Raw genomic sequence first — 27006 nt, 5'->3', positions numbered from 1 at the left:
TTCTCATTCTGAATGGCCCCTTTGTTCACATGACAGATCCTCATAGGTGTTCTCTGTAGTCTATAGCTTCTGTTTGAGACCATCAAAAAAACACCATCTCTGTGCTGTGCCATTTACGGGAACAGAGGGTGGTATTAAGAAGTTCCTCCTTGTGGGGCTGGGGAGATAGCTCAGTCGGTAGAGTGCTTGCCTTGTAAGCACAAGGCCCTGGGTTTGAACCCCAGCACCCAAAAAAAAAAAAAAAAAAAGAAGTTCCTCTTACATGGTGAGTCCAAATTTTATTGTATTGATATTTTTTCTTCCAAATTAATGATCTTAATTACTTTCAAGGAGAATCATATGTAATTTATTTTTAAATATATTTTTATGCATGTATTTTTAAAGTTTTAGTTGTAGATGGACACATTACCTTTGTAAAATTAATTTTATTTATTTATGTAGTGCTGAGGTTAGAACCCAGTGCCCCACACATGCAAGGCAAGTGCTCCACCACTGAGCCACAACCCCAGTCCTTACACATTTATTTTAAAGAAAAAGAGAGAATAATCAGAAAGGGTTGGTGATGTGGTTCAGCAGTAGTGCACTTGCCTGCATGTTCAAGGCCCGGAGTTCAACCCCAAGTATCCTCCCCACCACACACAAACTTTGAAGAGTAATCAAAGAAGTAAGCCATATATACCATAGCTCCATTCAGGTAATTATAGGGAGGAGTTTCCCTGCCCCATATCCCCTGGCTCACATCTCCTTCCATTCACAGCTGCAGGTGGACAATTCCTATACCTGCTACCACCTCCCCACCTCAAGCCCTGGAACTCTGCTTCTCATCCTGTAAGTTTTCTAGAAAGCCAGGTGTGTGTCTCCCTGACAACCCTGAAGTAGCTGGGATTTAATACCTCCAGAGGTAACTCTCAACCAGTAAAGAACTGAACTTAGTGCAACTGAATCACGTTGGACTGAATGAGTCCAACTCTCCATAGACAATTCTGAGGGGTATTCAGTATGATTCTTCAGAGGATATTCAGCTCCATTGCCCACTGCTGCAACCTGTTCAAACTCACACTTACTTCATTGACTTTTCTTCTTTCTTTGCCTCAAGGGAAAGTGATTTCTGGGATCATCTCCCACACAAATTACCTGCACCCAACATCTTATTTATTTTGGTTCAACCCAAACTGAACATATTACATGCTAGACATTCTTCTATACACTGGGTATACAGTTGTGAATATGGCAAAGTGTTCACTGCCATGGAGTTTATTTATAAATCATTTTCTAACCATCTGTTATTAGGGAAAAATTTATCTGGCCCACAGAGCATTCAGGTTCTTGTCTTATAGATTTCTTCAGTGCCATGGTGCTTTCCCCCATTCTGTCAACTATTTGCACCAGGAATTCAGCCCTAATTGTGTTTTCCAAATGTACCCAGATGGCTGATGCCCCAGGGCCCCTATAAATGCCATTCCCTGTATATTATAAGTGCCCCATCCTGGATGAACTTTGTCAATCTTATCCTAAAAATCTAAGTTCTCCTCTGTGATCTATAACTGGCCTTCCCCACATTTCTATCACCAGAGCAAAGTGGCAGTTTGCCATCTACAAGGCAAGGTGAGGGGCTTGGAACAGATTCTCTCTCTCTTCACTCTACTGACACCTTGATTTCATATTTCCAGCATACAGAACTGTGAGACCATAAATCTCTGTTTTAAGCCACCCAGCCTATGGCATGTTGTTAAGGCAGCTCTAGAAAACTAATACAGACGACAGGATTTTGTTGGAGAGAATTCAGATATATTCTGCCTGGGATAATAATGGTGCCACTCATGGTAGGTCTGGAACCTGAGCCTTTGCATTTCTAAGAAATTCTAGATGATATCAATGCTGTTAGTCCAAGGACCACACTTTGAGAACCACCATCTTAGAAAAATGAACATATAGGTACACAGGAGTTATGTATGAGAATGTTCAAAACTGTGTTATACACAATAGTCCCAAACCGAAAGTAGCCTAAATGTCCGTCAACAGTAAAACAGAGGACTGGGTGATACAGTGCTTGATTAGCACATGCAAGATCATGGGTTCAATCCCCAGCACCAAAACAACAACAATAGCAATCAAAACAAACCACAGTAAAATAAATAAAAAATTATAGTACTTTTTACTGTGCGTTTAACTAGTACTTTTATAGTACTTTTTCCTACAATGATGAAAAATAACAATCTATGGCTTCATAAAATTGGACAAAACCCACATTTTAAAAAATAATACATAGTATATAATCCCATTTATATACAGTTTTAAGATAGGCCAATTACCTCTTCTGGATCTATTCAGGAGTTTAGGAACTGAAGAAAAATATCTTCTTGGCCCCTATCCATTTTTTTCCTTTCAAGAAGAGGTACCAAATAGACTAAACACAGCAAAACTCTGAGGCTCAGCATGGCCCAGATGGCACTGCTGGATAGGTGATTTAGTCTTTGACTAGGGATTGTTGTTCCATCAATTTAGGTAAGTCACTTGACTTAGAAGAAATATGATACAAATTGGTCACACTTTCTAGTTGGTATTAGGTGGAATGAGTCAAATGAAATTAAACTACTAAACTTGAATGGACAGCAATGAAAAAAAATGCTATTATCTTAAAACCACCAAAGTCCCAGAACCTTGGAGGTTGGCACTGGAACTATTAGGAAAAAACAATCAACTGGATGGTATGTGATATTTCCTCTTTCCAGTAGGACTCAGACTTTTTCCTAGTTCCCAGTGCTAAGGCATTCGGTCATGGAGCTCCTTAACTGGATGGCAATGAGGCCTCAGGTATACACAGTGAGTCTTCCCCCAAGTCTTCCGCAAAAGGATCTGCAGCCATTTACAAGGTCAATTGTGCTGGGACAATACACAAACACTCTGGGCTACTAGAAACCAGTTCTGAATGGAGACTCATCCACAAAAATCAAAAACGCCACTGTGAATACCATTAAGGTGAGAATATATGGATTTCAAGTAATAATAAATGGAGTTATGGTCACAGTCTGCCTTAAGGTAGTTCAGTGGGATTGTGGACTCTTCCTGTGGTAATTGTCTGTCTCTGACTGTATGGTGGGAATACATATACTTAGTATTTGGCAGAATCTCTTCTTTGATTCTCTGATCTGTGAAATAAAGTTATTATTTTAGCAGGAACACCCACTGAAAGTACCTAGAAAAACCTCCCTGCTATGGTTTGGACATAGCTTGTCCCCCAGAAGTTCTTGTGCTGGAGAGTTAGTCCCCAGTTTGGTGGTGTTCAGGTGGTAGAACCTTTAAGAGATGGAGCCTAGTGTCAGATAATTATGTCATGGGGGTTCAACACTCATGAATTAATTAATGCTGTCTCTTGGGAGTCGGGTTTAGTAGGAATGGATTAGTTCCTGCAAGAGCAAGTTGTTATAAAAAAGAATGAGCCTGGACCCTGACTGGTCTCTTACATCCTCTCTTGCCATGTGAACTCTTCCATGTGTGTTTTCACCATTGGGCTGCCATCATTCACTCCTTGGAACCAAGCAGATGCTGGTGCCAACCTCTTTAACCTCAAGAACTGTGAACTAGATAAGTCTCTTTTCTTTATAAAGGTTCCAGACTTGAATATTTTGTTATAGCAACACAAAATGGACTATAACATTCCTCCTTCCAGAAGTGTGCACCAAAAACAATTCTGCATCCCTAGAGGAATTTCAGAAATCAATACCACTATCAAGGACTTGAAAGATATAGAGGTAGCTATTCCTATCACAACCTCATTTAATTTGCCCATTTATCCTTTGAAATAGATGAATCCTGGAGAATAATTATAGATTATAATAACCTTGGTAGGTTGAGGACGCTAACTGCAACTCTGTTTCTTAATACTCAGTCATTGATCTAGAACAATGAAGAACAGATGGTGGCATAAAAGGGCACGACCTTACTCCAAAATCTTAGGGGCCTACACTATGATAATCTGACAGGAGCATACCAAAAGAGTCATAGGACAATTTTGTCCCCTATGGACTGTCCAATATGGTAGCCACTAGCCACATGTGGCTATTGAGTTCTTGAACTATGGCTAGTCCAAACTGGAGATATGCTGTAGAACTAAAAGATACACTGATTTTGACTTAAAAAAATTAGTATGAAAAAAGAAATGCAAAATATCACAATAAGTTTTTACATTGAGTATACATTAAACTAATATTTTGATATGTTGAGTTAAGTATAACATCATTTAAATTAATTTCACATTTTTCTTCATATTTTTTAAAATGATTGGAAAAATTTAAATTACATATATAATTACAATTATAGTTCTGCTAGACAACAATGCTTTAGAAAATATTCTTTCTTTTTCATTTTTATTAGGAAAAACAGAAGCACTTTGTACTCATATAACAGAGAAAACACCATATCCTAAAACTGTCTTCCTCAAAGATTATATCAACCCTCCTGTTCTCTGTAAAATTGTGATCTAGAAAGATGTGTTTTACTTTGATATTTAAAATGGTTGAATGTTTGTGTCACAACATTCCTGACAAATTTGTATGTTGAAATCCAAACTATGTATTAGAAAGTAGGGACTTTTGGAGATAAAAAGGTTCTGAGGGACTAGTGCCTTTATAAAATATCCAGAAGGCTGTCTTTCTCTCTTTCCACAATGTGAGAATAAACAGCACCAAGTTATCTGTTTGCAGAAGTTGTCTGTTTGCAACCTGGAACCCTCACCAAAACCTGAACATGCTGGCACCCTGATCCTGGACCTCCAGCCTTCAGACTGTGAGAAATAAAATTTTATTGTTTATATGCCTTTTAATTTATAGTAATATTTATAGCAGCCTGAAGTAAGACAATATCCCACATAAAATGACACTGGTTCATTACTTTGATGATATTGTGCTAACTGGATATCATAAGAAGGATGTAGCAAGTACCCTAGATACCATAAGACACATGCATGGAAGAACTTAAGGGAAATTCAGAGTCCTGCCACATTAATGAAGTTCTTAGAGGTCCAGTTGTCTGTTGCATGATGAGATCCCCTCTCTAAAGGGAGATAAATTCATCAGGGGTGTCACTCAGTGATGAAGTGTTTGCCTAGCATGCACAAAACCCTGGGTATGATCCCTGTATCATAATCAATCAGTTAAGTGAAATAAGTTACTTCATGTTAGACTATTATCACAATTAAAAAGAAAAACAATACTGTTTGGAGAAGAGTGGGCCTCAATGGCATTTGAGGAAATAGACAAAACATTTAAATGTGCTACTCAGACTGATTTACCAGTAAACCACCCCGCTTGAAGCAAGAAAATGTTCTGCAGTGGTTCCAGGTTGCAATGCCACCCGTCTTTTTATTTAATTATTATGAATCAGTGGTCCTAGCAACATTGGAAGTGTTTATAGCAGAACAAGATGTCAGATGAATCCTCTGGCAAGCCCCAGTCAGATTATCATAATGTAGACCCATAAGATTTTGGAGTAAGTCCATGCCCTTTTATTCTACCAACTATTCTCCATTTGAAAAGCAGCTCCTAGTTTTCTACCAGGCTCTTGGTATAGACTGAACACACCTGGTCATGGGACAATGAGTAATTATGGCTTTGGCATTATCTGACCCACCAAGTCATAAAATTGGAGGCTCATCATAGCACTCCCTTATTAAATGGAATTGGTACATATGAGATGGGACCCACGAAGATCTGGATGGAAGAAGTTGCATGAGCAGGTAGCTTGGACTCCTACTGCTTCATCACCTCTCCAACAATCTTATTTATGGCTTCCTGGGGAATTGCTTATGACGAGCTAACAGGGGGAGATAAAGCATAGGCCTAATTTAGAGACATCTGCACAAAATGCAGGCATCCGTCAGAAGTGGAAGACTGCTATATTATGGCCCAATGCAGAAGTGTCTGTGAATTACATTGGTGAAGAAAAAGCTTCTTTGTGGGAATTTTTGTTGATATATCTGACTTTCCACTTAGAATTGAAGAAGAGAAGAGAAACTTGCAGAATATTTTTTCTAAAGAAAAAAGTGACCTGTCTCTTCACCAAGACAATGTTAAATAAAACTCAAAAGTAAAATTATATTCTGGATGTAAAGAATAAGAAACAAAATCCTAAAATATCAAACAAACAGAAACAAGCCTAATTACATATGGAATTGGTAATTGTGACTATACAAACAAAAGAGTTATTTCAAATGACTTTAGAACACAGTATTTTGACGGTATACCCCCAGGAGTTATATTCAATGACAAAAATAACCTGCCAAAAAACTTAAGCATTCATTGATCAGTAGAGTAACATTTGTATGATTGTGTAAATAATTGTATGTATATTGTAGGATTAAACTTACACGAGTTATGTTACTGTGAGTAGGAACCAAAATTTTCAGTGTAGGAATAAAAACTTCATAAAAAATCCAGAGTTCATTAAGAATCATGGTGAAATTTTGTAAATATCAGTGTGTGTGTGTGTGTGTCTGTGTGTGTGTGTGTGTGTGTGTGTCTATCTGTGTCTGTGTCTTAATATACCATCTCTGGTCATTGAAAGGGACTAGAAGTAGCAGTCCCTCACCCCTTCCACCCAGATCAGCCCTTAGTAAAATCTATGTCTTTAGAGGGATGGCTGCTTCCCTGTGTGGACAGGGAATGAAAAAGATGAACCTGATACATTTTAGAGTAGCAAAAAGCAAGGTGAATTTTAATGATTAATGGAATATTTCAAAAGGACATTGGAGCAGGGAATGGTGGCACACACCTATAAGCCCAGTGACTTGGGAGGCTGAAGCAGGAGGATCAGGCCAGCCTCAGCAACTCGGTCTCAAAATAAAAAAATAAAAAGAACTGGAGATACAGCTCAGAGATAGAGCATCCCTGGGTTCAACTCCCAGTACCAACAAAAGAGAAAGAAGAAGACATCGGAGACGGCTTAACGACCTTTCACCAGCTTATTCTGGGATAATTTTAAAACAAAAAAATAATTACCGTGATTGATTCATATTGAATATATAAATAGAAACATTCAAAAAGAAAAACCATTAAAGTACTTTTTAAAACTTATTAGGGGTAACTATTATAAACAGTATAGCAACTTATTACTCTGAAAATGGATGAGAAGTAAAAACTAAAAATATATTCTATGTTTTCAGTTGGGATTGTATTTCAAATCAGTTAAACCAAGTTAATAATGGAAATCCCTTTATGAAATATCAGCTAATAAATGTAAAAGGAAAGGAGAGTAAGAAAAATCACTATTTTGCTACCTCTTATGAAATAATTTAGTCAAGATTGATCAACTAGGTGAAAAGTTGATGGGGAACTAGGTAGTCTCATAATGCCAAACTATCATCCCATAGATTACATAATCATCGTGTCATAACTTTAATATATATATATATATATATATATATATTTTTTTTTTTTTTTTGCAGTGCTGGGGATTGAACCCAGGGCCTCCTGCTTGCAAGGCAAGCACTCTACCAACTGAGCTATCTCCCCAGCCCTCTAACTTTATTATATAGACATCTAGCTGGTTCTACCTCAAACCAGTTGTTAATTTCAGTATCACTAATAAGTGGGATGGGCAGACAACATACACCACCAGAAATGATGCAATTGAAGGCATTTTTCTTTAAAAAAAAGAAAAGAAAAGAAAAGTGTTTAACCCGATCCAATCAAAGTTTCAGATGTAACTTGTAGGTTACAGAAAATACAGGGGATGTGAATGTTATACACGTGGGAAATACAGGGAAATACACCATGGAGAAACCATCAGAGAATCCAGAAGGTGAGTTATAAAGAAAAAGTGACCCACCTCTTAAGACAGTGTCAAAAATGGGGAAGGGGATCAGTATCAATGCTAATTTAAAGAGAATTAAGATACATATCTAGCCAGGTGCAATGACACAAGTCTGTGATCCCAGTGATTCAGGAGGCTAAGACAGGAGGATCGAAAGTTCTAGACTAGCCTCAGAAACTTAGCAAGGCCCTAAGCAATTTAGTGAGACCCTGTCTCAAAATTTTTAAAAGGGGGGCTGGAGATGTAGCTCAGTGATAAAGTCCTTCTGTTTTCAAGCCCCAGTACAAAATAAATAAATAAATAAATAAATAAACAAATAAATAAATCTAAATACAATGATGGCCTTTGATTGACTCCCATTTTAAGCAAAACAGCCGAAAAAAGGAATTTTGGGAATGGAATTAAGTATTAAATAATATTAAGAGAGTTACTGTGGTTATGTGAGAAAATGTCCTTGTTTCCTAGAGATATATTTATAAGGGAAATATGATGTCTATAATTTGCTTAAACACTAAGAAGCAGCAAATACGGCAAAATGCCAATAACTGTTAAGTCTAGATGGTATGAGCATTCAAAATGCACCTCTCTCTCTCTCTCTCTCTCATATTTTACTAGAAAGCAAGACAGTACAATGATCAAATTTGAACCCTAGAAAGGCTCACTCCATAGCTTATTGGGAGACTAGTGGAAGCAAAAGACCAGTCAGATGATTACTGCAATAGCCACGTAAGTGGGCACAGAGGTCTAGATAGGGTAGTCAAGATGAAGAGAAGTGGGCTGATATGAGATACACTTTGCCATACTAACCATAAAATTGTTTAGGCTTCAAATGGGAGAGTTGGAGAGAGTCAACACTAATAACAAAAGTTACAACGTTCAAGGGTGCTGATGGATAGGAGAATAACTTCTAATGCTCTATAGCACAGAAAGATAACTACGTTTGATAACAACTAATTATTTCAAAGTAAGCCAGTAGAGAAGATTCTGAATGTTCCTAACACAAGGAAATGGTGTATGTTTAAGGTGATAGGTATGATCATTACACACCGTATATATGTACTGAAATATCACACTGTACCCCATAAATATGTTCAATTACTATGTATCAATTAAAAGTAAATAAATGTTTTAAAACAAAGAAAAAAGTTCAAAAGACAATAAATACATAGTAAGGAATGAAAAAAATGTATGTATGGAGCTTTCAGTAGGGACCAGTTCAGTCCTTGGTCCCAGTGATTCACATGAATTTCATTCATACAATCCTCACCATCACATTGTGAGGTAGGTACTATTAGCTCCTTCACTTAACGTAGCTTGAGTACAGACAGACAAGCAACTTGCCCGCGGTTACACCCCTAGTAGGTGGCACCATCAGAACTGGAATCAGGCACTCTCGCCTAACCACCCCTGGCCTTAAGGATGACGCCAGAACCACTAATGAAGACACACGTAAGAGTTCCTTTCTATTCACTTTTATGCTTCTCATTTTAGGATTTATTTTCCCAAACCCACGTAGCTTCCCTGGCCCCCACGGAACTGCAACCCTTTTCGGCAGTCCTGGGTGTAGGAGCTAGATAGAGGCCGTGGTCCTTGAAGAGGAGTATCGATCAAAAGGGAATGGGCCAAGTGGGAATTCTAGTAAGGCGCCCACTATTTGCTGCAGGAGAAAAAGGTTGCATAGGTACCCGGCTAAAACAGGGCTCTTACGCCACGTTGACGCAAATAAGCGTAAGAGCCGGGGGTGGAGATGTCGTCACCACCAGCCTGCGGTTGGCCGAGTTGACTTGAGAGGGGCATGTAGACCCCGCCTTGGAGGTGGGTGGGGAGTGGCAGGCCCCGCCTTGGCTCCTCTGGCAGGCTCCCGCCAGCGTCGCTGCGACTCTGGCGGGGGAGCGAGTGCTAGGAGCCTGGAAGGATGCGGCGCCCGCGGCGGCCTGGGGGTCCCGGGGGGTCCGGGGGCCTCCGGCTGCTCGTCTGTCTCCTGCTGCTGAGCAGCCACCCGGGAGGCTGCAGCGCCATTAGTGCCCACGGTCAGGAGGAAACTTGGGGGTGGGGGCAATATGGGGCTGGGAGCAAAACTCGGTGCAGGGATGGGGTGAGGGAAAGTGTCGTGAAGGTAAGAAACTCAGGTAGGATATGTGTATGGGGTGGGATGGAGAAGGCACTGTGCGACCAGGAAGATGAGAGGGCGCCTGGGACGAAAGGGGCGTAGGCCTGGAGGTGGGGCTGGGAATACGCGGGCGGGACCTAAGAGAAGTGGGCTCAGGAGAAGATTGCTGGTTCAGGAGGAGGAATGGGGGTGCATGTGGGCGGAAGGATTTAAAGACTGGCTACAAGACCTCGGGAGAAGCAAGTCTTGCCAAGGCTCCAGGGAGGTGGTGACCCGCGCTGAAAAATGAGAGGGGGAGGGGCGAGGAGGTAGGAAGAAGAAGACGTAAGGGTGATCTCTGAGCAATAAGAGCTGGGGCCCGTAGGCAATCCAGTAGAGGATTGGGCTGGGAAAAGGGCCAGGATTTCTCTTTAAGTCTAGAGAGACCAGTTGCTGAGATCTAATCTCCTGTAAGAGGGGGACAGCTGGGAGAGGAAGCAGAAGAGGATGAAGAGGGGAGGGTCGTTCTCTGTACCCCTCCCCACAGTCAGGCCTGGTGCTGACTCACATCTGTGCGGACAGAGACTGTCAGCGCTGACTCACGGGCCGGGGGTGGGGGTGGGAAGGTGGCGTGTGGGGGAAGGGGCGCAGCCTCGCCATCTGGCGCCCTCTTTCCCCACCCGGGCTTGGAGACCAACGCAGGGTTCTTCCTGTGACGCTGTGGGTTAACAAGATGGAGCGGAGGGGTCAGGTCCTCTGGAGACTCCTCGCCCCGTCAACCCCTCCCTCTCCCGCAACTCCCTCCTGACAAACCCTTCGCTGCTCTAGGCTCGTAGCTTCAGCACCACGGACAGCGGTAGCGGCAGTGGTCTGGAACAGCGCGCCCAGCACTGCCTCACATTCACCCTGACCCTCTCCCCAACGCGGGGGAGGTGTGTTAGAGTTTCCGCCTCTAATGTGTTCCAGGCTATTGTACTTAGAAGGCTTTTAAAGATTTGAGGAAGTAACTTTTCCTTCTGGATTTGACCAAAAACTCTCCCATAGTAATTTTATGAGAACAAATACATTATCCTCCACCACCACTGCCCCTACTCTGCTCATAACCTGAAAGGCTTCTCAACTCTCAGTAAAGCAAATGGAGGCTTTTAAGGATCCAGACTCACAGATCTTCAAAATCCAGAGCCAGATCTCATGCTTTCTTCTATTCAGGATTCTAGGCCTCTTCCCTACTCTCTCCCAACCTAAAGCCTTTCTTAAAATGAAAGAATGGGCCCATCTGTTTTTCCTGTTTCCCTGCCTTTTCATTCATCCTACTATTCTGTGCATGGGTGTCTAAGCTTCTGCTTACCTGTCCCTCTACAGGCTGTCTGTTTGACCGTAGACTCTGCTCTCACCTCGAAGTCTGTATTCAGGGTGAGTAAGACCCAGGCATAGGACTCACAAGACAGAGAAGTACAATAAAAAGCAAGTGGGGATCCCAGAAGGGAGGAGGGGGACAGTCTTGGGATAAGGAGCTCTGACCTTAAGGAACAAGAGAGAAGGTGGAGAGAGTGCTGTTCATTGGCAACCTGGACTTTGAAAGACCTCTTGTCCAAGATCTCTGATACCACTTTTGTGTTCTTAGATGGTTTGTTTGGACAGTGCCAGGTGGGAGTGGGGCAGGCACGGCCCCTTTTGCAAGTCACCTCTCCAGTTCTCCAACGCTTACAAGGTGTGCTCCGACAGCTCATGTCTCAAGGTGAGGTCTGGGTATACTGAAGGAGAGAGATTCAAACTTGGTTAAATATGGGTGGGGTTGTAAGGGACCACCTGACCCAAAGACTTCTGTTTGTGAAATATTCTTTTCATACCAACTGCTAGCACCTCACCTTCCCAGATCTTGCTGGAGAAGGGGATAAGACAGGGCAGAATAAAATCCTAGAGATTGGCTGTTTGCATCTGAACTCTGGACTCTGAACTCACTGGAAGAGGCCACCATCCCTCTCTTTAGGTCCAATTTCATTCCCTGGGACTGTCTGAGTGTTCCTCATAGATTCCAAGGTCCTTAGGCAGGAGAACACCCCAGTCATCCAATTCACTCATTCAACAAGTATTTATTGAGTACTTACTATGTGGCAGGCATAGTTTTAGGTATTGGGGAGGTAACCTGGCATAAAACAAAGATCTTTGTTTATTGGGGTTTATGTTTGGAGGATAAGAGAAAGAAACACATTATATTAGTTAGAAAATATATAGTATACTAGAAGGTGAGGAATAGGATATTAGGGAAGGCTAGAAAGTGCAATAGAATATTACAACAGAATAAAGGGACATGAAATGGTGAAACAGAAAGTTACAGTAAACTTTCTGAATATATGTAAATTTTGAACACACTGCAAGGAGAAGAAAGAGTTTGCCAAGAGGATATCCAGGAGAAGAGTGTTTTAGGCAAACCAAACAACTAGGAAAAAAAGTCCTAAGGCAGGAACAAGTTTTAGGAACAACAGGGATGCCACCATGACTGGGAGAGGAGTGATGGAAAGGAAGAACAGAAGACACAGCTGGGTAAGTCATGGGGGAAGGGATGCAGATCATTGCAGGGACTTGGAAAAATGCATGGACATTGGCTCTACTCTGACTTAAAGAGGAAACCATTGCAGAGTTTTGAGCACAGGAGTGCATGATCTAACTTCTATTTTAAAATGGTCACTGTTGCTGCTGTATTGAGAATATACAGAATGTAGAGAGAGTCAAGGGTTGAAGCAGGAAGTCCAATGAAAGCTACAAAAATAACTCAGGTAAGAGATGAGTGTAGGTTGCACCAGGTTGATGATTCATGAAATACCAGATATGCCTATAAAAAAGAGGAATCAGAAATGATACTCACATTGTATTGCCCAGACAACTTAATCAGTGGAGATGTCATTAACTATAATGGGGCAAATTGCACAAAAATCAAATTTGGTGCAGTTGGGGGGTGTTCAGCTTTTAATATGTTGAGTTTATGTCTAGGGTGGAAAGTAGGATGGAAAGTCAAGCATGTAAGATAGGATTTTGAGAGAGAGATCTGGAATAGAGATATAAATTTGGGATTCTTTGGCATATAGATGGCAAATATATCTATAAGGTAGATAACTTAACCAAAGGATTGAGAGTATATGAAGAAGAGGACCAAGATCAAGCCCTGGAGAATTCTAATAACCTTTTTCCTGGATTATACCATGAAGTGTCCCATAACACAAGGCCCAAATTACCTTTCCCAACAAAGAATGTAAAGAAAGGGAAGATGGAGGAGGAAGTAGTCTCAAGTTCCCTTTGATATTCTAATGTGGACTCTAAGGCCAAAAATACATTCTCCAAATCAGTTGCACCTTTACAAATGGCTCTGCAGTTTCAGTCCTCAGACTCAGAGGGCTGAATCATCTGGAATCTGTTAGGACCTAAGTGGATGACCAGTTACCAGGCAGACTCTGATAACTTAGGAGTCTAACATGTAAGTTTAGGAGGTACTCTGACCCAGACTCAGTCATAGAAGGAAAGAGACTTTGAGGCTGAGCTTATTTAGGTTAAGAAAGGATGAGAAGGAGAAAGAAGAGGAAGAGGAGAAGGAGAAAGCAAAGAAGGAGGAGGAGGAGGAGAAGCAAGGGGGACTGAGAAGGGGAGGCCAGTGAGGTAGGAGGAAAATCAGTGAGGAAAAAGGGATGTTCAATGTCCCTGAAGCCAAGTGAAAGGGTATCAAGGAGGGAGAGATCAACATTGTCAAATGATGATGACAGGTTAAGAAAAATGAGATCTGAGAACTGGCCACTGGATTTAGACAAGCATAATTCACTGCTGACCTTGATGAGAGCAACTTTGTTAGGGTAGATGGGATTAAAATCCTGAGTAGAGTAGATTGAGAGGGAATGGGAGGAAAGAAATTGGATAGAGTCATTGTAGATAAGTCTTTCAAGAAATCTTGCTACAAAGAAATGGGGTGATAGCTGAAGGGAAATGTGAGACCAAATCGTATTTTTTAAGGTGGAAGAAGTTGCATCATGTTTTTATGCTAATAGTAACAATTCAGCAGAAAATGGAGATGATGATGTAGAAAATAGGGGAAAGTTTCCGGGAGGGTGTTCTTGAGTAAGTAAGAGGAAATGGAATCTAGTGCTCAGGTGGAGGAATTGACTTTAAAGAGGAGCACAGGTAGTTAATCTAATGTTAAAAGGCAAGAAGCCAGATAGAGATGTTGGCAGATCCCAGAATATTGGTCAAGAGCAGCACAGATTATAAATCCAGAACATGGAAGAAAAAATGGAGGTAGAGAGTGGGAGATTATTCTTTTAGAATAGGTGACTGGTCTTTCCTGAGAGCAGTTTCATGAGGTTAAAGGGTCAAACAGAAGATCTGCTTCAGGGTAAGGTGATGGTGACGATGAAGATGAGAATGATAATGATGAGAACCATGAAGAGGAGAGGATGCAGCTGTTTAAAGCGTGTGTCCACTGATTTAGAGTGTTCTAAGGACTTTCATTTCCTTGACCGCACCTGATCCTCACAACCACACTGTGAGCTATGTTATTCCCACTTTAAAAATAAGGAAACTGAGGCTTAGGAGAATAATAATAATAGCTATAATAATAGAATTTGTTGGAAGTTCTTCATGTGACAGGCACTATTCTATTTGATATGTTATTCTAATTAATACAAAAATCTTAGGAGGTATAAATGCCCATCTTATATAGGAAAGAATTGAAATAATTGAGGTACAGCAACTTGCCAAAGATCACTAAATTCATCAGTGGCAGAGGCAGATTCAAACCCAAGTAGTCCGACTCCAAAAACTAAGGGTGAGAAGAGGCAGCTCACATCATCCTGTGGGTCTCCAGCCTCCTCCACTGCCTCTCTGCTCTGCCAAACCCAATGCACTACAGTGTAGGGGGTGTGCTTTTGGTGACTGAGTCCCCAGACTCTAGAACCACCCTCACCCTATCATTGCCCCAACAGGATTATCCTGGCATGATGACCTCACGCAGTATGTGATATCTCAGGAGATGGAGCGCATCCCCAGGCTTCGCCCCCCAGAGCCCCGCCCAAGGGACAGGTAGGCAGCCTTTCTTAGCAACCTTAGTATATTGAGGCTGGGTGGTCTGTAGTCTTCTTGATGGTCAGAAGGGAGGGGAAGGGAAGAGAACACCAAGGTTATCAGGCTGAAGTACAGATAAAAGAGATTCAGGAATGGTCACTCTGACATGTTCACATATCCAGTAGGAGCTGAGCGTACCCTGGGAATCTAAAAAAAAAAAAAAAAAAAAAAAAAAAAACCACATTAAAAATACTCTCAAAAGTGTTATTTGAAACTAAGTTAGACCCTGTCTCAAAAAAAAAAAAATTAAAAGGGCTGGGGATGTTGCTTAGTGAGAGAGTGCCCCTGCTTTCTATCCCCAGTACCACAGAAAAATGTGGACTTGTTTATGGAAGGAGGTATCACCATTTTTCCATGGCTAGGGTCTCTAAGGCAGTGCCCAGATCCAGCAAAATGGAGGAAGAGCAGTGAGGTTCACTGAACTCAGGAGAAAGCATGTGGCAGGGGTAGGGGGTGATGGGACAGTCTTGAATGTTTGAACATACACGTGGAGAACCAGCATACAAGGACAACTGGGCAAACTGCAGCCACAGTTCATCTCCAGGCTGCTATCCCCACTCCCCTTCTGCCCTTGTCCAATCCTAGCCATAGGCTTCCCTGGCCTCTGCAGCCGTGTTTCAGGGACGTAGGCAAGCCTACCAAGGAGGCAGATACCTCAACCCAGGCTTGTCTCTCTGACCCTTCCCATTCCCTTCTGGTGCATCTCTTGTCCCCTGAGGCCACCTCATTTCTTAAGAGGTCAGACTTACTCTACCTGTCTGACCCCCACCATCTCTTCCTCATAAGCTCTCTATCCTCTTGCCGCATAAACCATCACACACACTTTGCTTTCCTCCCCAGATCTGGCTTGGTGCCCAGGAGACCCGGTCCTGCTGGGGAGCTGCTATCACAGGGCATCCCCACTGGTTCTGCCCCTGCTGCCCAGGGGCTTCCTCGACCTCCAGTGGGTGGGGGTGGAGCTGGGGCAGGCTCCCCACTGTCCCCTCTGCAGGCTGAGTTGCTGCCCCCTCTTTTGGAGCATCTTCTGCTGCCCCCGCAGGCTCCCCACCCTGCCCTGAGTTATGAACCTACCTTGTTGCAGCCCTACCTATTCCACCAGGTGAGCCCTTGACTCTGGCCCTTGTCCCAACTTCAATCCCCCAGCCCTGACTTCTGCCCTTACCGGTTGGTGTCTCTGGTTTTCCACAGTTTGGCTCCCGGGATGGCTCCCGGAGCCCAGAGAGCTCACCAGGAATGGTCAGTGTTGGTCCCCTTCCCAAGGCTGAAGCTCCTCCCCTGTTGAGCAGAACTGCCTCCAAGGGCATGTTTGGGGCCCATTCTGGTCACTCCTATGGGGACCTTCCTGGGCCCTCACCTGCTCAGCTTTTCCAGGATTCAGCATTGCTTTATTTGGCCCAGGAATTGCCAGTCCCCAGCAGGGCCAGGATACCAAGGCTGCCAGAGCAAGGGGGCGGCAGTCGGGCAGAAGACTCCTCAGAGGGCTATGAGGAGGAAGGACTAGTGGGTCGTGGGGAGAAGCCTTCTTCCCCAGCAGTACAGCCAGGTAACAGACCTCAGCATCCACCTCCCTGCCTGTGAAGGCTGCTTTGGGAGAACCCTGGGGCACCTTCCTGACTACCCAAGCATCTGTTAAAGTGTCCCTAAAATCATTCATACATTTAACTAATGTCTATTGACAAGGTGATCTATGGAGGCACTAGCACAGACGGGAGTACTGTGGGGTATGGAGTGGACATGACTATTCAGATGGAGAATGGAAATGTCCATGGCAGGCCTGGAGTTTGGTATTGGCCCCAGAGAGGTCTTTCCCCCAAAGTGTGTACAAGGGCTGAGAAAGGGAGGCCATCAGTGTCCTATTATTTAAGAAGAATCACTTAGATGTGCTAGTCTACCCTCCCAGTCAGTTCATTCCACCATCTGCCCTAAGCTCTGTGTCTGGCTCCCAGCAGACATAACCCTGCAGAGACTGGCCACTGTCCTTGCGGGCTATGGAGTGGAGTTGCGCCAACTGACCCCTGAGCAGCTTTCCACACTCTCAACCCTGCTGCAGCTGCTACCCAAGGGCACAGGAAGAAATCTGGGTGAGTGTCCAAGCAGAAAGACCACCAACTCCCAACTCCAAGGAGGTTTCTAGCCCCACTTCTCAAGACCACATGGAGAAGCCCAGAGGGGAAGAGTCAGAGTCAAGGTCAAGGGAAGAGAGATTTTTTTTGAGACACAGTGTAATTTTCAGCCAACAACAGGAAGCAAACGGGTAGGATGGTGAAAGGAGGAGTTAGAGCAGGTAAAGATTAGAGGGTGGAAGTAATGGAAAAGGAATCCAAAAGAAGATGTGAGTGGGAACAAGGAGACATGAAGGATGGATCAGTGCTAATGAGGACCTGAGCAGGGGCATGGCCTGTGAGTAGAAGTCAAAAATTGATGGGGAGAGGGAGAACTGAACAAAGAATAGCTTAGAGAGAGATGGTCAGTGATGAAAGGAGAAGTTAAGAAAGCAAAGCCTTAGAAGGCAGGAGCAAAGAGGAATGGGGCCATGCTTAGAATGGGACCATCAACAGAGTCTTGGTCACCAAATAACAGGATCAAGGCCACAGCAGATAGAACAGGCTTAGGTGCTCCAGCCCCTTGTCCAGCCTGTGTTGTGTGGACCTTGGTCTTGGCCCTTTCCCCCAGACTCTTGTTTTTCCTGTCTCTACAGGAGGGGTTGTGAATGTTGGAGCTGATGTCAAGAAAGTGAGTTCCCAGCACCTCCCTGACCTGTAAATGTCCCATGGTGATACACTCTCTTGTTGAAACCTTAATCTCAGAATTGGGACCCCGAATCTGTATACTCCAGTCCCTCAGAAACTCAGAGAGCTCAAGTCATTGCCTATGGTTTTATGTCAAGCTGCTGGCAGAACTGGAATTAGAAACCAGAATTCTCAATTCATTCCTCTTTCACTAAAATCCTTTCAGACTATTCCCTGGGGATTCCTGCAGCAAGGGAGGAGTTGAGAGAAGGCAGGCTCCTGATCATCTGTAGCTGGAGGAGCTCTGCTTCTCGTTGTTTTAGGTGTCAGACTTCTAAGATATTGTAGCTGAACAAAAGTCTAAAAAACATTGCCTGCTGTTCATCTTCTAGCCTCACCCCAGCTTTTCTGGCTCCAGGATTTCCTCCCACTCCTCCAGCTCCATCCCATGGATTATTACAGATCGTGTTTACTCATTCAATATTCTATTCATTCATTCATCCGCTTGGCTCACATTTTCTGGATACACTGTCCAAACCCAGCACTGTAGCAGGCCCTGGGAGTACAAAGTTAAATAGGTCTTAAGCTCCACTGTGGAGAGCTCAGCATTCAGGGTATAAGCCCCCTCCCCCAGTCCCCTCCACTGTCTGTAGCCTACACCTCCATCCTCTCTTCTAACAGACCACGGAGGAGCAGGTGCAGGGTGGAGACTTTGCAGAACCTCCACCCCCAACACCCTCCCTGCCCGGGTACCCCACTGCCAGCCCTATCTCCAATAAAGACCAGCAGCTACTGAACCCTGCGCCTTCTGAGCCCCCCAAAGCTGCAAGTCCCTCCACTACACCTGTCCTGCTGGAGAAGAAAAGTTCACCAGGCCAAATCCAGCCCACAGTGATGGGACAACCTTTAGCTCGACCATCAGCAGAGGAGTATGGTTACATCGTCACTGACCAGAAGTAAGGGCTCCAGCTTAGGAAAGTCTTTCAGTTCCTTTGGGTTGGGCTGGTCCACCTGGCAGGAAGCAAGAGCAGAAATCCAGATGTGAAAAAGATAGGGAAGTGGTAGGCAGCTCTGCATCCCTGTGAGGTAGCTTGTTTTAAGAAAGTGACTGAGAACATCCCCACTTTCCTTCCTCTTCCTGTTACCCACCTCCAGACCCCTGAGCCTGGCTGCAGGAGTGAAGCTGCTGGAGATCCTGGCTGAGCATGTGCACATGTCCTCAGGCAGCTTCATCAACATCAGGTGGGGCCGGTATCTTGATGGGGTAGTGGCAGGGGTCTGGAAAGCAGCAAGAGCCCAGCAGTGGCTGGAGGGAGGAAAGGAAAACAAGTTCTGAGGTCCAAGATGCTCCCAGCTGTACTAAAGGTACAGCCACACTTAGTCTTGCTGCTGGTCCCATCCATTATCTACCTGTCATCAGATACCACTGTAGGGCATCCCTGATCTGTTCCAGCCCCATCCTTTAATGAGGAGAGAGGCTCTGTTAGAGCCTGGGGTCTAGGGTAGGTGAGGCAGTAACATAGCACCTACTTGGCAGTGTGGTGGGACCGGCCCTCACCTTTCGCATCCGGCACAATGAACAGAACCTGTCTTTGGCGGATGTGACCCTGCAAGCTGGTAAATACCACCCCCCAACCTCAAGCCCAGGCTTGACCCTGGACCCAGTCCTAATATCCAGCCCTGGGGCTGGTGCTTCCTTTATATACCCCAAGCCCACATGCCATTTGGGCCCTGCCTGCCACCTGGGCCCTGCCTGCCACCTGACATAGCATGGCATGGGGTGGAGACCACATAGGGCTGGAGAAAGCCTGACCTGTGTCCTCCCTGCAGGGCTGGTGAAGTCTGAACTGGAAGCGCAGACAGGGCTCCAGATCTTGCAGACAGGAGTGGGACAGGTAGGCGCTACACATGAGTGCTGACATTGCCCACAAGAGATTGAGGCAAACTTGACAGGACAACTGAGCAGAAATCTCATTTATCTGGCTGGCAAGCCCCCTTTGCCAACCAGCCACTCCCCATGCATTTCCTCTTATGACCAGAAGATGGCCCCAGTGGCTTCTCCCTATGGGACCAGCCTTTTAAAGGAAGGCCTATGCTGGGAAGAACTGAGGTGCCCTTGGCCTATGGGAAAAAGTCTCTAAATTCCAAGAGAATACTTGGCACACAAGAAACACAATACTCAAAATATGTTTGTAGTCCGCATCCAACACTCATGCCTCACTCCAAAATTCCATTCTGCTGGTTCCCTCCCCACTTCTCTATGTCCGTCTCTTTATGGAAATCCTTCTGGAGGAGGTCACCCACAGCGTAGAGACTTGAGTTGGTCTGATGAGGATTGAGAAGGAGGATGTGAGCCCATCTGCCCTTGCAGCTTTGTCCCAGGAAATGTCCTGGCAAGGATCAGGGGCACGGGTGACAAGCAGCACCTAACTCTACCCCCTGACACACACATCACTTCCCCCTCCCTGATTCTAGCCTTGTTCCCACAGAGGGAGGAGGCAGCCGCAGTCCTTCCCCGACCAGCCCACAGCACCTCTCCCATGCGCTCAGTGCTGCTTACTCTGGTAGCCCTGGCAGGTGTCGCCGGGCTGCTAGTGGCTTTGGCAGTGGCTCTGTGTATGCGCCAGCACTCGCGGCAGCGGGACAAGGAGCGCCTGGCAGCCCTGGGGCCTGAGGGGGCCCATGGTGACACGACCTTTGAGTACCAGGTGTGCAGTCCCAGAAGGTTGTTGAGGGGAGGAAGAGCACGGGTCTTGGGGTCTGAGTCTTGCATGGAATGAAGGTGGGTGTGCAATGGAGAGTGAGCTGCCATCTCTGGGAATGTCCAGACAGAGACTGGAGAGGCCCCAGCAGGTGTCATGGGGGCATTTTTGAATGAATGGGAATTCCCACATGGAGCAGATGGTTCCAGAGTTTCTTCCCACTGCTATGATTCTGAGGTTCTGGGATTTCACCCTGTAATATCTGAGGTTGTCATAAGCCACATGCAAGCAGAAAACCCTGACAAGGATGAAGGCTGGGATGGAAGACTCTACCCCAGAGGAGATGGGTTCAAGGATGTGCCTAGAAACCCAGACTTGAATCCAGGCCCCTGCTGAAAGGCCTTGGGCCCCACCTGATCCTTCCTCTGCAGGACCTGTGTCGCCAACATATGGCCACAAAGTCCCTGTTCAACCGGGCAGAGGGTCCACCAGAGCCTTCGAGGGTGAGCAGTGTGTCCTCCCAGTTCAGTGATGCGGCCCAGGCCAGCCCCAGCTCCCACAGCAGCACGCCATCCTGGTGCGAGGAGCCTGCACAGGCCAACATGGACATCTCCACGGGACACATGATTCTGGTCAGGACAGGGCTTGGGTCCTGTGTGGGGAGGGAACAGGATGGTGGGAGAAATAGGACTGGCAGTGTGGGCCAGAGCCACGCTGTGGTGCCCTGCAGGCATACATGGAGGACCACCTGCGGAACCGGGACCGCCTGGCCAAGGAGTGGCAGGCCCTGTGTGCCTACCAAGCAGAGCCGAACTCCTGCGCCACTGCACAGGGAGAGGGCAACATCAAGAAGAACCGCCATCCGGACTTCCTGCCCTGTAAGTGAGCCCTCTGACTAGCCTGGCCCCGCCCTCTCTGCTGGGCCCTCTGAAGGGCTGTGAGGAAGGCACTGGGCTCCTGGCTCAGGCTGAGTGGCAGAGGTGCCAGGACCCCAGTGACCAGAGGGCCATCTGGGACGGGATATCGGGTCTGTGCAGATGACCATGCCCGCATCAAGCTGAAGGTGGAGAGCAGCCCTTCTCGAAGTGATTACATCAATGCCAGCCCCATTGTGAGTGGCCCTGACTCCAGCCTCCCCCTCTACCCCATCTGTGTCCTGCCTCTCTTGACTCCATTCCCTGTGGTCACTTCCCACCTCACCCAAGGCCCTGCAATTCTGGGGCCTGACATTCTAGCATGGAAATAGGGGCTTCTCAGTCTTCCCTGACCCAGTCCCTTTGGCCAAGCCTCTCCATAGTAGCCGTGCCCATTCTGGCTCTTGATGTATCTTCCCTGCCCCTAGATTGAACACGACCCGAGAATGCCAGCCTACATAGCTACGCAGGGACCGCTGTCCCATACCATCGCAGACTTCTGGCAGGTGGGCTCTCGGAGGGACCTCTAGGGATCAGGGGACTTTGTAGCCAGCAAGGGCCAGCCAGGTTAGAGGGGGAAGTTACAGTTCAGTTTATCTGGGTCTCTGTCCACAGATGGTATGGGAGAGCGGCTGCACTGTCATCGTCATGCTGACCCCACTGGTGGAGGATGGCGTCAAGCAGTGTGACCGCTACTGGCCAGATGAGGGCTCCTCTCTGTATCATGTATATGAGGTCAGCAGGGCCCCCACAGCAAGGGGAAGACAAGAATGGAGTAGGGCAGGTGGATGATGGCCTAGTCATTCATGTATTTATATGAATGCATGTGTACAGACATATATATATGATACACACACCTACATATACATATATGTCTGTTTGTGTGTCCCGTCTAGGTCAAAAAGTGTTTATAGGAACTTAAGATTAAACTATAGAAATAAAACCACTGAAACTGAGATAAGAAGCTAAGAGCCCTGAGGATGTGAGACAGAGAAAATAAATATACCCAAAGTCAGAGAGTAGGACCTGCTTTAACTGAACCTAACTGAGCTCTGAGTTTCCCCATGACCAGTCACACATGTTGCTTATGTAAAATAGAAAAAAAAAATTCTCACTGGGAGAGACCATAGATAGGTATGGGGGGAGGGGACAGACTCAAAGAAGGGGAAGGTAAAAGAGATTCCAGACAAATGGAAGAAAGTGAGTCCCTGTAAGACAAGGGATATCAAGAACACAACAGAAATTTCTCATAGCCAGATGATCCTGGTTAGTAGTTTTTTCATTATCATTAAGCCTTTTCTCGGTCCTGCTTATGGGTAAAGAAAAAAATTGAATAGAAATATTATGGATTTTCATCAAAGTTCATGAACACATAGCACACTTTGGAAGACCTGTGAGAAGGAGCAGGAAGCTCCAACCTCCAAAAGCTCACAGTAATAGTTGTGTCTGGTTGGAAAAGTCACCAGTTGTCCTGAGTAGTACATACATGGACATAGGCAGCCAGAGTTCTTGGGGACAGCTGAGACAGGTGGGGCGGTGTGGTACATTGCCCGAAGAATTTCTGGAGACTGGGGGGCATCCGAGAGGCCACGGAGGTCGGACTCCTGCCCGCGCTCAGGTCTGGGCGGGTCCGGGGCAGGTGAACCTGGTGTCGGAGCACATCTGGTGCGAGGACTTCCTGGTAAGGAGCTTCTACCTGAAGAACGTACAGACCCAGGAGACGCGCACGCTCACGCAGTTCCACTTCCTCAGCTGGCCGGCAGAGGGCACGCCGGCCTCCACCCGGCCGCTGCTGGACTTCCGCAGGTGAGAAGCTGAAGGAGCACCCGAGCAGGGCCGGCCGGACTCCCCGGTGTCCCCGACGCCCTCCAGCTTCTTCTGGTGCCCCAGGTCAGACCTGGAGCCTCAGACCCTGACCCCTGCCGCCCCTCCGCCACTCTCTCGCCCAAAGCCAGGGCGGATGCCCTGTCTGACTGCGCCATCCCCAGCCGGTGACTGGTTTCACTCTGGTCCTGCCGTCTCGATCTCAGTCCTCTTTCTCCCTGCCTCTGTGTGGCTGTCTCCTCCTTTACTAGCTTCCCTGGAGAAGAACAAACGCCATCTCTAGCTCCCCTCCCTGTCGCCTCTCTCTTCTCTGGACTTTGCTTCCTGCCCTGCCTCTTTCTCCCTTCCGTCTCTCCCTTAGGGACACCAGTGTCACTTCTGTGATCTGCAGCTAGTATTCTCACTCTATTTGCATAGTCACAAAAATGGTCATTGGCAGGTGTGGCTGCTGCACGGACCGAAAAATCAAGACATGTTTTCAGCTGGGAAAGCCAGGGGCAAGGGTACAGAAAGGACTGAGGCTGTCAGAGGGAGAACAGGAGGGTGTCTGTCTTGGGAACTCCCTGGAGCAGGGTGGGAGCTGGGACAGAAGCTAACTGAGAAGGACTGGGGATGTAGGTCAGGTGGAGCACTTGCCTTAGCATGCATAAGGTCTTGGGTTCAATCCCCAGAATGGGAGCAAGGGAGAGAAGCTGAGGGAGCAAGTCCCTTGACCTCCCTCTGTTCTCTTACTGGTGAAATGAGGCTAATGACACATACTTTAGGGAACTGTTGCAAGATTTAAAAGGATAAAACATGTAAAATCTAGTGTGCATAGCATAGACTCAGTTAATTCCAGAGACTATTTATTATCATTATTATGAACCAGCTGAAAACCATTATCATGACCATTCAAGCCAAGCCTTCTGATGCACTCACCAGTATGCCAGAAAGCCACATGGCTCCTGTAAAATCATTCAAAGTCATCTGGTCCCTTAGCTGGAGGACCACTAAGTTCCAAGTTTCTCCTGAAACAATCTGACCCCTAAGAAATTCCTCTGGATCCTGACCTAGAGTGGGTATCAGGAGTCTGCCAGTGACTCTTGAAGCAGGAAGTTCATAAGGGACAATGGAAGGTTAGGTGAGACCACTGAGGGAGGGAGAAACCCCTGCTCTTTGCTGAACTGTGATTGGGGCAGAGAGAAGGGTCAAAGGTCCAAGTCCATGTGGACCCTAATTCTGAATATAACCCAGCCACAGAATGTCCATGCTGAGGTGACGTTGATCCAGGGAGACAGGCAGCAGCCCAATGTTCAGAGATGAGTGGTTTTCCTCCCCTGGCCAGACAAAGTCTATGTCCAGCATGACCTGATGTCACTCTGGTGAGGACTGGAGTCTGAATGAAAAGGAGAGTGGCCTGCATGGTTGTAGAGGATGGCAGAGGGGCAGAGAAGACTGATGCCCTTGGAGTCACCAGAAAGCTATCCCCCTTGGATTCCAGCAGAGGCAGCTATTAATGTTATTGTGTGTTGCTCTCATTAATTGAGCTCGCACTGTGTGTCATATCTTGCACTTAGTTGTTTACATAGATTGTTTCTTGCAGTCATCATAAGAACCCTAAGGAAAAGATTACTGTTATTATATCCCCCATTTTACAGGTAGGAAAACTGAGATTCAAAGAGGTTAAATCCAGGTACATAGCTTGGGCACATAGCTCTTAAATGACAAGGCAAGCTCAGTGCCACCCACACCAACTCTTGATTCTTTGCTTCCAGCCCTGACTTCTTTCTCCAACCCTCTTCCCTGGACCATGGGGTTGGGGTGGGGGGAGGAGGCAGAAGGCGAAGCCAACAGGTATGTTCTGGCCTCCCCTTTCCTCACTGCTGGTGCCCACTGGCCCTAACATCCATTTCTCATTGCAGGAAGGTGAACAAGTGCTACCGGGGCCGCTCCTGCCCCATCATCGTGCACTGCAGGTGGGTGGGGACCACGGGCACAGGGCAGCCCAGGCTGGAAGTTCCCTGGACTGGAGTCTTCCTGATTCCCACCCTTCTTTGGCCCTACTCCCTCTGTACATATCCCATGCACACTGCCTGCCTGTCCCCTGGAGACTGGCACACTACCATCCACAGACTAAATCTGGCACAGCCTGTTTTTGTTCTTGTTGTTTTAGTGGCTCATGAGCTAAGAATGGTTGAAGAAGAAAAAAGAGAATATGACAGAGACTCTTTGTGACCCTTTCCACAGAAAGTTGGCCAAACAAAAGCCTGGCTCCTGGTTAGAGAGGACTGTTCCCACTCCCCACTGCTGTCTCCTCCACAGGGCTGAGCCATGGCTTTCCTTTTGGGTTATCCCAGTGCCCAGGGATGCCCCATAGCTCACAGGCTCCACTCTCTTGGTCCAAGCCCCAGGGACCAGCACTATGACCTTTCTCTCACCCATGGCTCACTGGCGCCCTCCCCGGGCCCACCCTAATGGATCAACCAGTGTTGTCCCCAGCCCAAACTTCCAGGTCTCCTCCACTCCCCCTCCATTCTGCTGGGCCCCTCAGCTAAGCCTGTCAACAACTGCTCCTGTTTCAGTGATGGTGCAGGGAGGACTGGCACCTACATCCTCATTGACATGGTATTGAACCGCATGGCGAAAGGTAAGGACCATCCCCACAGTGCTGCAGCTCCAGGGCCCTGGCTCAAGGCTCCCCAGCACCAGGTGCCTGGGAGCTTATGGAGGAGCATGCTGTCAGGCTTCCCGGCATTGCCCATCCTCCAGCCACCCCCACCTCTGGATGCCTAGCTTCCTCTGGACACCCCTGAGCAGCCCTGGTTCCCACCCTTTCTCCAGGAGTGAAGGAGATTGACATTGCTGCCACCCTGGAACATGTCCGTGATCAGCGACCTGGCCTTGTCCGCTCTAAGGTGACTGTGCCTTCCTGCCCTGACCCTAGCTGCCCCCCTTCCCTAGCAGCCATGTCAGCCACTCTGGGGACAGCAGCAGTAGCCTGTTTCTCCTTTCTGGCTCTACCATCCTGGGAGGCTCTCCTCTTCCCAAGTGACCTGCCCAGCACCACCCCTCAACCATGGCAAGAACACCAGGTCACCCCATGACTCTCCTTGTCATTGCCCTTCCCCAGGACCAGTTTGAATTTGCCCTGACAGCTGTGGCAGAGGAGGTGAACGCCATCCTCAAGGCCCTACCCCAATGAGAACCCCCAGAGCCTCCTAGTGGGCAGCCCAGCCTCTGTTCCCTCTGCCTGTGTGAGCATCTATCTGTATACCTACTCCTCAGCCCCCACCCACCACCTTGGTCCCCCTTGGGCACCCCCAGCCCTTCCAAGAGCAGCGTGTAAGCGAGGGGAAGTGGGAAGGGCAGGCCTGTGCAGCCTCACGCATGCCAGAGCTGGGGCAGCCACTAGAGGAGCTGGCAGTGGCCAGGAGGAGAGGAGAGGACGTAGGCAGCAAATCTACCCAAGCCTTCTCCTGCTTGAATTCCCTGGGCCCTCTTTGTGGTTCTGGATGCTCCTGACACCTCTGTGTATTCCCCTGGCCTGCTGTGTGAACACAGCAGGGTGGGGTGCACCAGCTTTCCCAGCCCTGCTGCTACTGGCCTGCCGCCTTGACCCTCACACAGGGACTCTCCTCCCTGCCCCCAGGGCCTCCTCTCTCTACCCTCCTGCCATGTGCCAATCAACCTCTTCCTCTGGCACAAGAGAGCATTTCTAGAAAAATCTACTTTTGTATCAATGTGAATAAAGTTAGTGTTGTCTGTGCAGCTGCAACCCTGACTCCTATGAGCTTCTGTCTTCTCTCCTTCCAGACCAGCCACAGCCTTCCTATGTCTCCTTAGAGTGATGGGAC

General features: G+C 46.7%; 1 protein-coding gene across 4 annotated transcripts; it reads left to right on the top strand.

The window, feature by feature from the left end:
* The first annotated feature begins 9548 nt into the window (after nucleotides 1-9548).
* Ptprn (protein tyrosine phosphatase receptor type N) lies at nucleotides 9549-26926 on the top strand. 4 transcript variants are annotated; one of them, XM_047547153.1, is made up of 23 exons: nucleotides 9549-9624; nucleotides 11261-11311; nucleotides 11523-11636; nucleotides 14866-14962; nucleotides 15845-16103; nucleotides 16193-16547; nucleotides 16951-17085; nucleotides 17703-17737; nucleotides 18415-18689; nucleotides 18889-18975; nucleotides 19271-19350; nucleotides 19564-19628; nucleotides 20223-20441; nucleotides 20867-21067; nucleotides 21166-21313; nucleotides 21473-21546; nucleotides 21778-21855; nucleotides 21965-22084; nucleotides 22989-23155; nucleotides 25075-25128; nucleotides 25735-25799; nucleotides 25994-26067; nucleotides 26283-26926. In XM_047547153.1, the coding sequence occupies exons 3-23, from the start codon at nucleotides 11627-11629 to the stop codon at nucleotides 26352-26354; spliced, it is 2670 nt and encodes an 889-aa protein (XP_047403109.1). In that variant the 5' UTR covers nucleotides 9549-9624; nucleotides 11261-11311; nucleotides 11523-11626; the 3' UTR covers nucleotides 26355-26926. The 4 variants fall into 4 exon arrangements, with proteins under 4 accessions (XP_047403109.1, XP_047403108.1, XP_047403107.1 ...); XM_047547152.1 differs by lacking the exon at nucleotides 9549-9624 and adding an exon at nucleotides 9638-9839 and having other exon boundaries at nucleotides 16954-17085; XM_047547151.1 differs by lacking the exon at nucleotides 9549-9624 and adding an exon at nucleotides 9638-9839.
* The last annotated feature ends 80 nt before the right edge of the window (nucleotides 26927-27006 follow it).

Source organism: Sciurus carolinensis, chromosome 3 (assembly GCF_902686445.1).
Source record: "Sciurus carolinensis chromosome 3, mSciCar1.2, whole genome shotgun sequence".
NCBI lineage: Eukaryota > Metazoa > Chordata > Mammalia > Rodentia > Sciuridae > Sciurus > Sciurus carolinensis.
This window is presented reverse-complemented; position numbering and strand designations above follow the sequence as displayed.

Excerpts from the sequence above, each read along its gene's own strand:
- Ptprn (XM_047547151.1), top strand. The coding sequence starts at position 9,725 with ATGCGGCGCCCGCGGCGGCCTGGGGGTCCCGGGGGGTCCGGGGGCCTC. Across the intron at positions 14,963-15,844 it reads GAGCCCCGCCCAAGGGACAG|ATCTGGCTTGGTGCCCAGGA; the intron begins GTAGGCAGCCTT and ends TTTCCTCCCCAG. Across the intron at positions 25,129-25,734 it reads CCCATCATCGTGCACTGCAG|TGATGGTGCAGGGAGGACTG; the intron begins GTGGGTGGGGAC and ends CTCCTGTTTCAG.